The 16,640-nt window shown below is 36.1% G+C and overlaps 1 protein-coding gene across 1 annotated transcript; it reads left to right on the top strand.

Moving 5' to 3' along the window:
- The first annotated feature begins 1,909 nt into the window (after positions 1-1,909).
- Positions 1,910-14,682, top strand: LOC311306276 (pleckstrin homology domain-containing family S member 1-like). The gene is made up of 21 exons (XM_084434597.1): positions 1,910-1,930; positions 2,867-2,900; positions 2,982-3,076; positions 3,174-3,289; positions 3,634-3,768; positions 4,295-4,370; positions 4,485-4,538; positions 4,941-5,042; positions 8,830-8,854; positions 9,252-9,352; positions 9,461-9,579; positions 9,654-9,806; positions 10,218-10,296; positions 10,519-10,638; positions 10,732-10,820; positions 10,941-10,997; positions 11,458-11,532; positions 11,655-11,750; positions 13,266-13,358; positions 13,495-13,627; positions 13,709-14,682. Exons 2-21 carry the CDS (start codon positions 2,894-2,896, stop codon positions 13,775-13,777), a joined length of 1,794 nt encoding a protein of 597 aa, XP_084290723.1. The 5' UTR covers positions 1,910-1,930; positions 2,867-2,893; the 3' UTR covers positions 13,778-14,682.
- Positions 14,683-16,640: the final 1,958 nt, after the last annotated feature.

The raw sequence follows: 16,640 nt of genomic DNA, 5'->3' as shown, positions 1-16,640 counted from the left end.
CTCGTTACAACCGAGGTATGCAGCAAAGCATTTGTGAAGCCACAACACGCACAACCTTGAGGCGGATTGGCTACAACAGCAGAAGACCCCACCAGGTACCACTCATCTCCACTACAAATAGGAAAAAGAGGCTACAATTTGCACAAGCTGAACATTGGACAGTTGAAGACTGGAAAAATGTTGCCTGGTCTGATGAGTCTCGATTTCTGTTGAGACATTCAGATGGTAGAGTCAGAATTTGGCGTAAACAGAATGAGAACATGGATCCATCATGCCAGGCTGGTGGTGGTGGTGTAATGGTGTGGGGGATGTTTTCTTGGCACACTTTAGGCCCCTTAGTGCCAATTGGGCATCGTTTAAATGCCACGGCCTACCTGAGCATTGTTTCTGACCATGTCGATCCCTTTATGACCACCATGTACCCATCCTCTGATGGCTACTTCCAGCAGGATAATGCACCAAGTCACAAAGCTCAAATCATTTCAAATTGGTTTCTTGAACATGACAATGAGTTCACTGTACTAAAATGGCCCCCAGAGTCACCAGATCTCAACCCAATAGAGCATCTTTGGGATGTGGTGGAACGGGAGCTTCGTGCCCTGGATGTGCATCCCACAAATCTCCATCAACTGCAAGATGCTATCCTAACAATATGGGCCAACATTTCTAAAGAATGCTTTCAGCACCTTGTTGAATCAATGCCACGTAGAATTAAAGGGATAGTTCACTTTGAAATGAATTTTTGATATGTTTTAGCTTACCTCAAGGGCATCCAAGATGTAGGTGTCTTTGTTTCCGCAGTAGTTTCAATTTTGATATTTTTAGGTCAAACCGTTCTTGTCTGTCAGTCATATAATGCAGGTCTATGGTCACTGGCTCAAAACACAAGCACAGAGTCCAAATTAAAACAATTCCCCATCGTCCAAATGAAACAATTCCCCATCATAAGTACACATTGATGGCCTAAGACACGAAACGAGCGGTTTGTGTGAGAAAATGAACAGTATTTATATCGTTGTTATCGCTTGAAAACAGCACACGTCCAAATGATCTGACGGCGCGGGCGGGTATAGATATATACATAGATGTCGCCTTGGCTACTGCAGTTCATTGGAACGAAACCGTAGCCAAGCGACATCTAGTGTATATATCTATACCCGGCCGCTGGCGGGTATAGATGTATACACTAGATGTCGCCTTCGCTACTGCAGTTCATTGGAACGAAACCGTAGCCAAGGCGACATCTATGTATATATCTATACCCGCCCGCGCCGTCAGATCATTTGGACGTGTACTGTTTTCAAGAGATAACAACGATATAAATACTGTTCGTTTTCTCACACAAACCGCTCGTTTCGTGTCTTAGGCCATCATTTTGTACTTATGATGGGGAATTGTTTCATTTGGACGTAGGGAATTGTTTTAATTTGGACTCTGTGCTTGTGGTTTGAGACAGTGACCATAGACCTGCATTATATGACTGACAGACAAGAACGGTTTGACCTAAAAATATCAAAATTGAAACTACTGCGGAAACAAAGACACCTACATCTTGGATGCCCTTGAGGTAAGCTAAAACATACCAAAAATTAATTTCAAAGTGAACTATCCCTTTAAGGCATTTCTGAAGGCGAAAGGGGGTCAAACACGGTATTAGTATGGTGTTCCTAATAATCCTTTAGGTGACTGTAGTTATACTATTTGATTAGTGAGTACATAAAGTGAGTTTAAACTTGATAATAGTGGCATTGGTGTTTCTTGTAGGCTACTTCTTTCTACTTTCTATTTGTTGTCCAAGTACATAACTAAATATGTTTAAATCACCGCCTTCCTTGTGACATCACTTCTAAGGATTCTCACCTTGGAGTAAACTTCCTCATATATTTTAACTACATGTTGTGTTCTCACAGACAGGAAGCATCTATCTCAGGTACAGAAACTGTCATTTTTTTCAGTCATATAATAATACTACAATAATAATTTTGTATAACATTACTTGCATAATTTTGATTGCTGTAGCAGAAGAGGTAAAGCTAAGAAATTGTGCTGTCTGATTTACATAATGTAAGGCAGCATCAATGTATTTCAATCAATCAAAAGTATTTATTTATTAATATACCAATGAATAAACTGAATAAATATTTCAAACAAAACTATATTTAGGTCAGGAAGTTTTCTGTCTTTGTGTGTGTGTGTGTGTGTGTGTGTGTGTGTGTGTGTGTGTGTGTGTGTGTGTGTGTGTCCTGGTAAACCCTACATTATGGGGACAAAATGTCCCTACAAAGATGGCAATATCTGAAATCCAAAAACAGCTTATAAATCATACTAAGTGATGTTTTTTTGGAAAATGAAACAATGCAGAAAGTTTTCTGTGATGGGTAGGTTTAGGGATAGGGTTGGTGTACGGGGATAGAATATACAGTTTGTACAGTATAAAAATCATTATGTCTATGGAAAGTCCCCATAAAACATGAAAACACGTGTGTGTGTGTGTGTGTGTGTGTGTGTGTGTGTGTGTGTGTGTGTGTGTGTGTGTGTGTGTATTTGTTTCCTTGTTTGTGCTGCTTACAATAATATCTATTGTTCGACTCAGTTTACACTGTCACTAACAGACTAGTTTTTGAGGATTGCTAATATCTTAAAGAAAAGTCCATCATGTGCAAACACAGATCGATGGGCTTACTGTCACACCTCCTATTGTAGTCTCAGACCATGTGGATGTGGCTTTGGAGGCCCGGTCCTAACCGTGTAATTGTTCCATTAAAGAACATCTTGAATTTCAAACATTTGGCACTTGAAATCATTCATCATGCTGAATATGTTAAAGTAACAACAACTTGTTCTGTTCCTATACTTACACTCACAGCATTCCATTACTCACCAAAACTGTACAATGGCAGGTATGTTCTTTTAAATGTCTCTAATTGACATTATTGTCATAACATATGGCTTAATTTTAAATAGATTCTTTGTCTCTGCAGATAAAAACTATGAATTTTACATACATGGTGCCGAGGAGAAAATGTGTTCTGGATATCTTTACAAATCTCCCCCAGAGAATAAGTTCAAGTCTCAGGTATGTTTCTCTGGAAAAGAAGCAGAACAGGTTTTATAGTGCATTAACGGGAGACTCCCTTTGCTAATTTCTCTCAACCTGTATATATTTTTTGCAGAAATCATGGAAACGGAGGTTTTTTGTTCTTCTAAAGTACAGTAACAACATATGCCTGCTTAAGTACTATAAAAATGAAGAGATGAACAAACCACTTGGAGACATTGACTTGTCTAAGTATGTTCAATAATTGTACGCACTGATCCACCTCATCAGATCATAAAACCTGTCTGTCAACCACCCAGAACACCTTAGCAACAATCTATCTTATCTATTTAACATCGTACACTGTAAAAAAGTATGATCAATAAGTTATGACGACATATATTTTTACATTGCTTTCTCACCAAAAAAACCCTAAATTTTTAAGGTGAGTTTAACGTAATTTAAGTTGAAACATCCAAGTTGATTGTACTTCATTTAAGGTAGCAACTTTTTTTTTACAGTGTAGTTTGTCTTGACAAACTTTCCTTACACAATTACTATTGTACAGTAAGTACAGTTTTCTGCCTGTCCTGCAGGATCACATTCATGTTCTTGAACCCCGAGATGGATAATAAGTGGAACTGGATCCAAAACAATTTCAGATGTTCTCCTTCATGCGTATTGTTTATTAGAGTACCAGAAAGAGACTTCTTCCTTATTGGAGAAAACAGGTTTGTCCTGAATGTGTTTGCTTTGTTCAATGGCAGTGATTTATTGTTGTTCTTTTTGTCGTAAATTGAGTGGAAATATTTATGGTAACACTTCAGTTTATGGTCCAATTCTCACTATGAACTAGTTGTTTATAAGCATGCATATTACTGGGATATTGTCCGTTTATTAGTACTTATAAAGCACATATTAATGCCTTATTCTGCATGACCATATTCTACATCCCTAATCCTACCCAATTCCTAAACTTAACAACTACCTTACTAACTATTAATAAGCAGTAATTTGGAGTTTATTGAGGCAAAAGTCGTAGTTAATAGTGAGAATTGGACCCTAATTTAAAGTGTGACCATTCTAACGTGCCTAAGACTTTTGCACAGAACTGTATATGATATCTTTATGATAAATAGAGATGACTTTTACAGAAACATATTACTTTTTGTCATTTCTATTGTTTTAAAAAGAATCATGATATGATTACTATTTTTAAATAGTCTCTGAATGATGCAATATAACATATTTGTGCAGTTGGGAGATGGAAAAATGGTTCACTGCTTTATTTGACATCTTAAATAATCGTCCACACAGACTGTTGGATCCCAAGGTAATGTTTTTATTTTTCTGACTTGAAAATGCATGCATTTCATACATAATTGCGCATGGTGTGCAAAATATTTTCTTTTAGTTGAATAATCTGAATTAAACATCTGTTACGCAGACATTTGGGTCGAATAGACACATCAGGGAACTTCCACAATCAGAAAACGAGCAGGTATAGTAGCACATGGAAGGGGCTGTCTGCTAAAAATAGGTCTGGTTTGTGGCCAACAGAACGGTATTTCAGGTTTTATGATCCCTAATTATAATAATAAGTCTTTAGAACTTACTCTTTTTTTTCTGCGAATATTTTTTTGATCACCTGAGGAGAGTGGCACAGTTAAGTCTCAATAAATGTGAATCAAGATAAGAATGAGAGATCACCATAATCAGTGTGACTCTCATTTCTGCAACCCATACTGATTATATCAAACAAGCTGGGGAAAAAAAAGGTTTGCTAATTTTAGAAAAATTGCTTGTTGTAATGGGATTTGCTTTGAGAGTTCACTCCACTTATTCTGATTATTAATTTGCAGCTGTTCAATAATCTAATGATATCATATTGTGTTAATGACAGGAAGTTGAGTGGGGTCATACAACATGTGTTACACATGAGCTGCCATCAAATGTGACCCACGAGCCCATCTATGCTTCTCCTGTAAAATTCACAAGTAATCAGGTAGATGCATGCAAACAACATAAGAGGAAATACAAACATATACTCACAAATATACTTATAGTTTCACTCTTTTTTGCCCGAGACAGAATTGAGAACAGAAACAAACCGCGAAGATAACGACACAGATGAATTGTCAGAATGCAGGCTTCATCCTAAACTCCAGCTTCTTTACCTGTTGTTACTGAGTGCTAATTGTCATAACAGTCTGGAAACAAGACTGAATTTAAGATATATTTGTTGTTTTATTTTCACAGTTCAAGTAGTTTGTTGAAAGTAAGGTTGAAAAGGATTCTTATATTCTAAATCATATTTTGTTTCACTGACTTGCACTAAACCAAAGCAAAATTAATGTTTTTATAATAGTTTTGCATTGGGAACCTCAACTGATATTGATGATGATATGAACTGCACAAAATCAATATGATTAAAGCAAATGACCAAAAGTCAATTATATTAGAACAAGGCAGCTTATTTTCAAAAAGACCAGAACAATACTTCAGTAAAGAAATTTGTGCAGCTATGTACTGTGTAAATATAGGCTACTAAATGTATATTTAAATATTACGTTTCAAACCACGTTTCAATTAGGCCTATATGAAGTTATAATATTACAATATTATATTGTTTCAAACAAATGCATGTTCTAATAAACATTCACCTTGATGTGAAATGTACAGAAAATAAAATGTAAATGTATGATCTGTTTTAACATGCACATTTGATTAAAACTATATTGTGTGTGATTTCGATGTCAATTTTTTGCAATATTTAAATATACAAGATTTCTGGTATTCATTTTCTTTCATTTACTTTTGTTTCATACCCTGAAATTACCGTTTTTATGTTACTCTGTAAACTCAGTGTATTGCTTTTCTTTAATTCTGTATTTTGTATTGTACTATGCAGCCTTTTGAAGGTTTCTTATGATAAAAACTTTGTTTACTATATGTTTAAATTTTTCCTCAAAACCAATTTATCTGTATCTGTGGCTGCAATGTGATCTATATTTGTATGTATTTGTTTCCATATATGCTGAAACATACATTTTCTGAGTAGTCCTAGCTATGCTGTGACTGACAATAGATCAGTCATAAAAAACACTAAAAACGAAACATAAATTCACAAAAGCAATCAATTTTATTTGTGAGCTGTAATCCAAATCTTTAGAATTCAGCATACGAATGTGAGGAACAGACCCAAATTCAAGACTTTATTCTATAGGATTAATCTTCGGGCCAGTCCCAAATGGCACCCTAAACACTCGCGGTCTTCCAACAAGTCTGCACTTTCGTGACGTAACTGTCGGGAAAAATGCGCATCAAGGGCGCATATCGACCGCAAAGGGGGGGGCACCCTTCTGAATCCTAAAATGACAAATGGGACACTACGGGCTCATGGACTTAACGGACACGCGCATGCGGCAGCCATGGTTAGTCCACAAGACCGAAAGTGCATATGAAGTGTGCCATTTGGGACAGGGCCTTGATCTCCATTGTCAGCATCTACCGTAAAAGTCAAATTTACGACAGTTTTACGTTTTACAGCAGTGATAACAAACACTCATTGGCCCTGTCCCAAATGGCACACTTATGCACTTACGGTCTTGTGGACTTACAAGGTACAATGACTTACTTGTGGACTAAGATAGCACCCTTTGCGGTCCATATGTGCCCTTTGCATGCGCACTGATGCGGGCTCCGCAGCAGACTTCTTCCCGACAGTCAAAGTAGCATCACGTCACGAAAGTGCGGACTCGTAGGAAGACCACGAGTGCTTAGGGTGCCATTTGGGACAGGGCTATTGGCTCTCTTGACATGCCGTGTTTTAAGTGATGTGCCTGGCTAAATCCAAAATCGCCCCCTAAACCCTCAATCACTATTCCCTACATTAGTCCACTAATACATTTCACTTGAAGGAGTGAATGAAAACGAGGAAGTGAATTCGGACAGCCGTTGAGTGTACATCAGTTGTACACTTGTTATTGTGGTGCAATGTAGGATAGAACGAGTGCACTCAATAACGTCCACTATGGTTTCGGACACCACAATAAATGGATGTCCCCTCAAATTCTGATCTATTTGATCTCCCAAGGTTTTTTTTTCTCCATTGGGTCACCTGATGGAGTTTTAGGACACTATTAGGTCACTTGATGGAGTTTTTCGGTTCCTTGCCACTGTTGCCTTTGGCTTGCTCAGTTGGGGATATTCTGGGGATATCTAATTTGATTTTATCAATAAATTCCACTAGAAACAAACCTTGTTGTATTATTTTAATTTGATACTGTGAAGCTGCTTTGATACAATCTGTATTGTGAAAAGCGCTATACAAATATACTTGACTTGACTTGACTTGACTTGATGGTATAGGGGGCGATTTTGGATTCAGCCCGTGTTACATTTAAAAGATGAATTACTCACATCCTAATGTTATTTTATAATATTCACAGCATACACAACAACTGAATATGAATGGATGCAAGCAAATACTGAATTTAACCCAAGAAAGATAAAATATAAAAAAACAAGGCAACCAGTTGTATTCAACAAAACTTATATATCCAGTACTACTCCAGTATATCTAATATATCCAAAATAACTTCCAGTGAGTTGCTAGATAAGTTATTCCTTGAATGAGCAGTCTTCATAGAAACTAATTTGAATTTCTACAGGGTGGGAAATATTGCAGAATTCCAGTAATTTCATCAATTTACCAGCGAGTGAGCTTACTTCATTACATTCATTACGCATTACTTCCGCATTCCTCAATTCCAATGGACGCCTATGGGAGTGTCGTAACTCTATTTTCAGCAGCACTGTACGTCCATATTATACTTTTCAGCATTAATGTTACACATTAACAATAAGACTAGAATGGTGCATTCTATGCATATTTGAATGCATTTTTATGCCAGAAACAAGCTAAGTGCAACAATGAAAACATTTTTCACTTACAGTACACACCCCTTATGTACACTAATCAATGACACAATTTAGTTCAATCTTGGTTTAATCTTTACATTCTCAGGGACCCTTCACATAGACTCCTATTATCTTTTTTTTTTTTTACTTTCATTAAAAGTATTATCATTATTGCATGCATATTAGATAATTTGTTAATGTGAATTCAAATAGTTAGAAATGTCATGCCATGGTATTTCTGTTTGTAATATATATTGTTTGTGCATAGAGTACAACACATTTATTTAACCCTACATTTTTTTTTTTTTTATCCATCAATCACCCCCAACCCCCTAACAAGTCAAAAGTATGCTACACTTGGAAACAATCCAGGTAAAATGGTGGAGGAAATACAATAATTCATATTTACTGAAATCCAATTATCAAGAATTTCCCCTAAAATCCCCAGCAGCAGAGAAACGAGGAATGATTTCTGCATGGTATCTTATTAATTGACCTCCTGCATTCCTGAAGGGAAGCTTCTAACCACATAAATTACAATCTGATAAATGGAAAAGTGCCAGGTTTCAGTGAATATTTGTACATATTTCCAGTCATAGCTTACTGTAAGTGCTTCAGAAGCTAAATTTGTTTTTGTAGTTTCAAGTTTCCCACAATTCATCAAAGCCATATGAATACGTAGTTTGTCTGGTAATTTCCACAAACTAATGACTGACACGATCAAAAGGGAGGGACTTTTAAGCCTGAGCTTACATATGACCAGAAACTCCTCCTGTTACCAGAATAACTCTCTGGAAGAAACAAAAGGCCTCGAGCTTCCTCCTAATCTGCCATCATAACACGCACGTTGAGAGAGCTGACTTTTAGAGGACACTACTTTTACCGAGACACAAGGTAAGACAATAATATTTTAGAATATGGCTATTGATATGATGATTCTGATTTGTGATGCTTGTATAGAAATAATGCTGATACTATTCATAACATATTATGAATGAAATATGATGGAGGGTTAATTTCCATTGCATTTTAATTAGTCTTCACTGGATATTAGTTTTGTTTTACAAAATCATAAATGTTGTTTGCATCTGATTGTATTTGATGTCAGTGCTTATAGTAAAATGATTTCACATCTATTTTAGCAACAACATGAGCAAGTCCAATAAAAATAAAAGTCTAAAATCATTTAGTAAAATGTTATAATTAAGAAAGACAATTTAATGACAAATTAAATTGAGTGGTAGGCTATCTATGTGTTTAATGTTAATCGGTTTTATTCACGTTTCTGCAGCAACAACTGCAAAGTTTTACAAAGAAGCAGCAATGGTGGAGGAAGTGTACACTGGATACCTGCACAAGTCTCCTGGTCAACCGGCCTTTTTAAAAACCTTTGTACGTCTCATATTGCATTTCAACTTGAAATTGAAATATCTGCAATCTTTCAAAGACAGTTTCTCTGTTCATGAAACTTAACAGTTTTACCTGGTATATCTGTCACAGAAATCATGGAAGCGCCGTTTCTTTGTGCTCTCCAAGACGGGCGAAGACGCCAATCATCTGACATATTATACAAACAACGAAAAGAGAGACAAACCTCTGGGAGAGATAGACCTTTCCAAGTAAGGAAAATACTATCACACTCAAAAATAAACATATTTTCACTTTATAATGAGAAATTCTTACTGTTTTAAAGGATCATCTTGATGTTTACTGGCCTAGAGACACATCAGATGCGGGACTGGATTCAGAAACACTTCAAGTGTCCTCCATCCTCTGTGCTGTTCTTGAGGGTGGAAGACAACACACACAAAAACAGCAGAGACTATTTTCTTATTGGCGAAAACAGGTTTGCAACCATCATTTTGACCATATCTCTCACTGTCACACCATAGTTCCATGAAAGCCAGTACACAAAGAGAAAGTATACACATTTAAAATTGAGTCATACAAAATAAGTCAACAAAGCTTTACTGGCATGACTGTTTCTGTTTACAATATCGCAAAAGCATATATAGCATTCAAATATTAAAATAGACAATACAGAAAATATATGTGGAATAAACAAAAAGATGCATGAAGTTAAATGAAAAGTAATTTCATGGACTCTTTAAGCAGTAGCTTAATCATTCTACTTCTAAAGTTATATACTGCAAACATAATTCTAGAAATTGTTTCATTTAAACTTTAATTTCTCATTTTAAAACAACTGATGATGATTTTTTAAAATAAAAAAGTAAATGTTTTCTGGTGTTTTCAGTGTTGATGTGGATGGTTGGTGCAAAGCCCTGAAGACCCAGACATCAGATAAACGGAGACATACATTTGACACACTTGAGGTAAACATTAAAAAATGTCTCTCTCTATCTTTACACACATGTATGTATATATAAATTACCAGTCATAATATTATTATAACTTTATATTATTTATTTATTTTCAAGCATTTAGCATTCAAGTGTTTTGATCATTGTTTTTTCACATTCCAAGAAACAAAAAATCTAAGGGTGTCAAAACTTTTGAGAGGTTGTGCATGCTCACATACTTACCTCTTTCCACAGGACAGCAGATTTAGATCAGATTTAGAGAAGTGTCCAGAACCAAAGGTTGAAGATCAGTCTGATGACCAAAATGACTATGTTAACAAGTTCAGCGAGCCTCCAGTACCAGCAGCGCGCAAGGTTTTGCACATTTACATGTTTCTTCAACATACTGTATGCACACAAATGCTTTTAAACTTCCATATGACAAAAACTCAAACTTCTATTTGACAGATTTCAGTTAACAAGGATAAAGATGAGAAGGATGGGAAAAAGGATGAATCTCCAAAAGAAAAAAATGAATACATGCACATGGCATCAGTGTAGGTGTTTGAGAGGACTTCTCAACTTAATTGTCCTAGTGAAATGTGAAATGTACTCTGTTGATAAAATGCAATTTTCTGAGAGACATTTAATTAAATTCTGTGGTCTTTCCTGATTAGGCAAAAGGCGTTGGAAGATGTCCAACAGGAGGCCGACACTGCATGCATACAGACAAAGTAATTTTGAAGTCTTCAATTCACCTCATGACATTGCACTGTTGTGTTAGTTGTGCAAGATACAGTAAATTGAGTGTGTGTTGCCGTCTGACACATACTGCAGTAATGTGCTCACGAAGTTCATTCCCCTGTGCCTCAGATGTTACACATAGATGTAATTCTTCATTTATTTAAAGACTACAAAACAACTCTTATCTTAGCGTTGCTGAACATTCTGTTTTGTCGTTTGGAAATGTCCAGTCTTGCTGAACAGGTCTGATCATGGATGAATGCTAAGTTTTAGCATTGTTTTAGCATCTTAATACTTGAGAGAAGCAATCATCTCTGACTAGAACGATTAAGCAACCATAGTTCTGAGGCTGAGCCTTGTTTAACACTAAAATTATTTAGATTCATGATTCCCATTTGTTTAAAATACATAAAGTTAAACAAATTTGTATTATTATTTTGTCTTTTTCAGCACTTCCATTAATGGCCACGAGTTCTCTGCGTGCAATGGTGCAGTCAACCAGGATACGGACGATGAAAATAAACGGTAGCCTACATTTTTACTTTAGTGCAGTTTTACTGACATCATGGCAGCTTTAAACTGTGTTTTTCTGCTGAATATGTCTGAATGATGTCATCGTTGTTTCACTTTCTTACCTTTTGCCTTAGAATGAGTACAGGTGAGATGTGTCCTCAGCCTCGTCTCCTCAACTTCAATGGGAACTGTGCCTCTACTGAGCTGAATGAGGCGCCTTTAAACAACAGGTGATTTTTATCATTTTGTACTTGCATCAAAAAATAATAATTGTTATGTAAAATGCACTTATTGTGTTCATGCTGTATTGATAAACACTTTTGCTGCTACTAAGGTGGGATACGGGTAAGGTTAGGGACAGGTTTGGTGATATGGATAGGCTTAAGGGTGGTTTAAGGTGTAAGAGAAGGGTAAACAGTGTAATTATAATGTAATTACATAAATTAATTACAGCTGTAATTACATGCAGGTATTTTGTAATTATAAGTACAACGTAAAAAAGATGTATGTACACAAGAAGTGCATTGTATCAAATGATTTGTTTAAAGGGGTCATTTAATGCCATTTTTGTACAAGCTAATATGATTCTTTAGGGTCTAAATTAAAAGTTTGTAATATACTTTAATTAAAAATTCTCATTAGTATTGTAAGAAAACACTAATTTTACCTGGTCAAAAACAGCTCTGTTTTCAGCACGCCGTTTAACTGTATGTGTCTTTAAGTGATAATGAGCTTTGCTCACCCCGCCCCTCTGTTCTGTGCGTACACCGTTTGTTATAACCATAACACAATAACCATAACGCGTTGTTCATTATAAACGTGGGATTATGAATTATATTGAGAACGTCGTACATAGAAAACATGCCGTAATGTACCCTGAGTGTAAACCTTAGCCGCATTCATCGTGAAGCGTGCAGCAAGCGATTTACAAAGATTAATATAAATATTAATATAAAGGTTAATAAAACGTTACACTCACTTCTTCTTCTGGAGGTGCAGCAGGAACACGAATAGTTGGTACCGATCCTTTTTTCAGGAGCAGCTTCTTAGCAAAACCAGCTTTACTGACCCTCGTTTGTAAAGCAGTCTGGTGTGTGAAATGATTCGCGCAAACATGAAAGCATTGACGTTGATCGTGGGGAATATTCCCTTCGAAAACAAAACTCAGCCACTGCGTCTTCAGCGGTTCGGATTTAGGAACATCAAAATGACTGCTGTGTTCCTTATTACACCCAAGAACAGAACACCACAATCGCTTAGACGCCATTCTGCTCATAGACAGTGCTCCAGCGTATCAATAATGACCGCGCGGACTATGATTGACAGCTCGCACACGAGCGAGGGCGGATCTGTGTTGAAACGCTGCTGTCAATCAACAATCGTGGGAGGGGCGTCGATTTTGCGACGTCACAAAATCGAACGGCTTGATTTGAGATGGGGGAAAACATATAAGATTAAAAAAAAAAACACTGGATGGATTTTTATCATTTTATGATGGTTGTGTACAGGCACTGCCAACACACATTTCAGTACAATCAACTTGTAAAAGTGCATGTACCATTATATGACCCCTTTAAATGTTAGTATACCATAGTTAAAAACAAATAATATAAAGTGGGACCAAGGAAACAATTATTTTAATTTCTTAGTCTCCTGGCTATTTGACTCTCAGCTATGTTTAGCACTAAGGTTGTGAAAAATGTGGCATCTGTTTAATATTGTCAATGCATATTTCTATTCTGCAGTGAAATGCACACACATGTTGAGAAGGAGATCTGCGTTAGTCAAAACAGTCTGAAAAACAGTCTGATCTTGAAACAGGAAGAAGGCAAACCATGGTACCACTCTCATTGATAAATAATTACAGATGTTACAGTTGTATCCTAATAGAGAAAACATGAACATGAGTACAAAAGAACAACTTACATTGTATTATGTTTCTCATTGTTTGTCTCTCATACTTTTCCTCTCCAGTGTGTCTGAGTGTCGGCAGATTCAGGACTCACGTCTGTTCCATAAGGGGGATCAAATCCTGGCCTTCAATGACCTGCTAACAGACACAGTAGAAGAGATACAGACATACCTAAGAAGACTGAGCAAGGACGAGGTAAGATGATGATTTCATTTGATGTTTTTCCATCACTACATTCAGAGAGCTATAAATAAATGTTACTGAAATTATCTGCAGGTAAAACTCACTATTCGGCGGTTTCTAGGATCCCAGCCTCTGCACTCTGAACCCTGCACATCAAACTGAGGACATGAAACTAAATCTCATGTGAATTATCTTATCACAATTGAGTTATTAGAAATATTGTGCACACCTAGTTTAAGGTCAATGGGTCTGTTGGATATTAAAGCTCGTTCATTTGAGTCTAATCATGCAGGTGGAAGACAAGGCGTTAATGACAGAAGTGGAAATTAGGTTATCTAAAGTACCTTGTCCTTTTGCTTGTACATTAATCATGTAAATATGCAAAACAATGTGAATTAATTGTTATATTCACTGACATCAAAATGCCACTGAGTGAAAGAAATTGATAACATTTGGAGTGTATATATGTACATAAAACTGTATGAGTGGTGGTGGGCATATATTAGTTCATGTTTGTTTATGTGAAGAACAAGATTCAGTCAAGTATTATTTTATTACAATTATGAAGGTTAATTCACTGTGAAAAATGTGCAGTTCTAAACTGTTCAGTTCTAAACTGTTCATGTATTTTAACATCTTTAAAGCTGCACTTTTTTTACATTTCTAATAGTATGAGATACTTTATATACTGTGTATATACAACTTTTCTGTCATTGTGTATTTCATTTTGAAAAGCATGTAATCAATGATGTATTGCTCCAAATCATTATACATTGATTTAAATGTTTCAGTAACTCTTTAGATTTATGATTACTGAAGATATAGACTACTTAATATATTGATGAATTGTGCTGTACAAAATGTGCATTTGCACATTGTTACACTGTGAATTGTTATTAAACTTGCATAACTCTTAAACCTTGATTGTGTGTGATTGTGTGTCATATTAGATATAAATATTAGAGCTCGGAGATACAAGGGATAATCAATGGATTTGAATGATTAGTTGGATATATACACAAGAGTTTATTGTGCACTGCAAAGTAAAATAAAGATTGTTGTAAGATATATTGTTTGTAGCATTTTAATTATAAAAGTTTCTTGTGTTAAAATCTTTGCTTACTGTAAAATGTTCCAATTTGTCCTCAAAATCTATTTATCGGTAACACTTTACTTGAAGGGGTGTGCATAAGACTGGCATGACACCGTCATAATCATGACATGACACATGTCATGAATATGAAGGAGGTCTTATGCATGTTTATGACAACTGTCATTAAGTGTCATTCGCTCAATTATGACATTTTTAATGCAAATATGACATTGTGTGAGATTTCTTTGTTATGGCAACTTGACATTACTAAGACAACACAACCTGTCATAAATATGTCATAAACATGACATAGCAGATTAATTATCAAACTTAAGAAACCACTTAGCTTTATGGGTTAACATTTCATTAAACTGTCATGTGGTTGGTTTTGACATTGGCTGTCATGAAGCCATTATAACATTTTAATGACAAATTAAATTTGTACCACTGTAGTTGAGGTCAAGAAAAACATTCATGACACAGTTATAATGGCCTCATGACAGCCAATGTCAAAACCAACCGCCTAACAGTTTAATGAAATGTTAACCCTTAAAGCTAAGTGGTTTCTTAAGTTTGATAATTAATCTGCTATGTCATATTTATGACAATTTATGTTGTCTTGGTAATGTCAAGTTGTCATGACAAAGACACTGACAGGTTATGATGTATTGGTTTATGTCAAGTTGTCATAAAGACATCTCAAACAATGTCATATTTGCATTAAAAATGTCATAATTGAGCGAATGACACTTAATGACATTTGCCATAAACATGCATAAGACCTCCTTCATATTTATGACATCTGCCATGTCATAATTATGAAGGTGTCATGTCAGTCTTATGCACACCCCTTCAAGTAAAGTGTTACCGTACACTAATCAATGACACAATTTAGTTTAATCTTTGTTCAATCTTTACATTCTCAGGGACCCTTCACCCAGACTCCTATTATAAAAATAAATCTAGATTATCAAGTTCTACCAGAAAGACTCGGGAGATAAAATGATATAACAAGAGTAAATTTATTAATAGCTCAGCAAGCATAGTCTTTGGCGTAGGCCCCGTCCTTAGCAAGCAATGCGAGGGTAACGGAATCTGCAAATCCCGCCTGAAGATGAAGGCAGGGGCGCAGCCGACCCCCTGGAGGTAAAGGAAGGGACCATCCTGGTGGTGGTGGTGGGGAGGATGGAGGGAAAGGACCATCTTGGAGGTGGTTGGGGAGGATGGAGGTAATTGGCGCCGTCAGTATCTGCGAACTCAGACGGATGTAAGTACCATTCTTTTATACTGAGAGTGTTAACACATGATTGGTTAGAAGTGAGTTAATTCATGACACGCTGATTGAGTCTTCCTGGCAGAACTTAACGCTAAGCTTACATTTCTTCAGTAGTTGTGGAACTCCAGTAAGTCGGCTGTCAAGGCCATCTTATTCACTTTAATCGTTGGATGAATTGATTATTTTCTCTTTAATATAGATGATGCTGTCATTAATAAATTAGTCATGACAAAAAAAAAAAAAAAAAAAACATCCAATCTATTTTTCCATGCGTCTGCTATGAAAGCAATTATAATGTTACCTAGCTTGTTTGGTGGCTTGTTTAATAGTAGCTTGTTGGATAGTTAGTCACCCACTACAACTAACACAGCGATACGCACTATGTGTGAACTGATACTAGGCTAATATTGTAGATCTACCGGTGTGTTGGGATTTGCTCAATATGATGTTAAGTAGCAGATCAGTGGTCTTGTCTGTCCCAGACGAAACCTAATATACTATGTGGGGGACACAAGATAATTTAATAATTATAATATGACCGCGTGGTGAACCTACCTAACTCATATTTAAACAACTATCCCTTTGTGTAAACTACAAGTACAATTTTGGCTGTATTATTAGTGTCCCCATCAAAAATTGCTCTTGAAATCTTTTTT

This window comes from Rutilus rutilus, assembly GCF_951802725.1.
Source record: "Rutilus rutilus genome assembly, chromosome: 16".
Taxonomy (NCBI): domain Eukaryota; kingdom Metazoa; phylum Chordata; class Actinopteri; order Cypriniformes; family Leuciscidae; genus Rutilus; species Rutilus rutilus.
Note: the sequence above shows the minus strand (reverse complement) of the source record. Positions and strands in the feature narration are given on the sequence as shown.

Excerpts from the sequence above, each read along its gene's own strand:
- LOC311306276 (XM_084434597.1), top strand. Across the intron at positions 10,821-10,940 it reads TACATGCACATGGCATCAGT|GCAAAAGGCGTTGGAAGATG; the intron begins GTAGGTGTTTGA and ends TTTCCTGATTAG. Across the intron at positions 11,533-11,654 it reads ACGGACGATGAAAATAAACG|AATGAGTACAGGTGAGATGT; the intron begins GTAGCCTACATT and ends CTTTTGCCTTAG.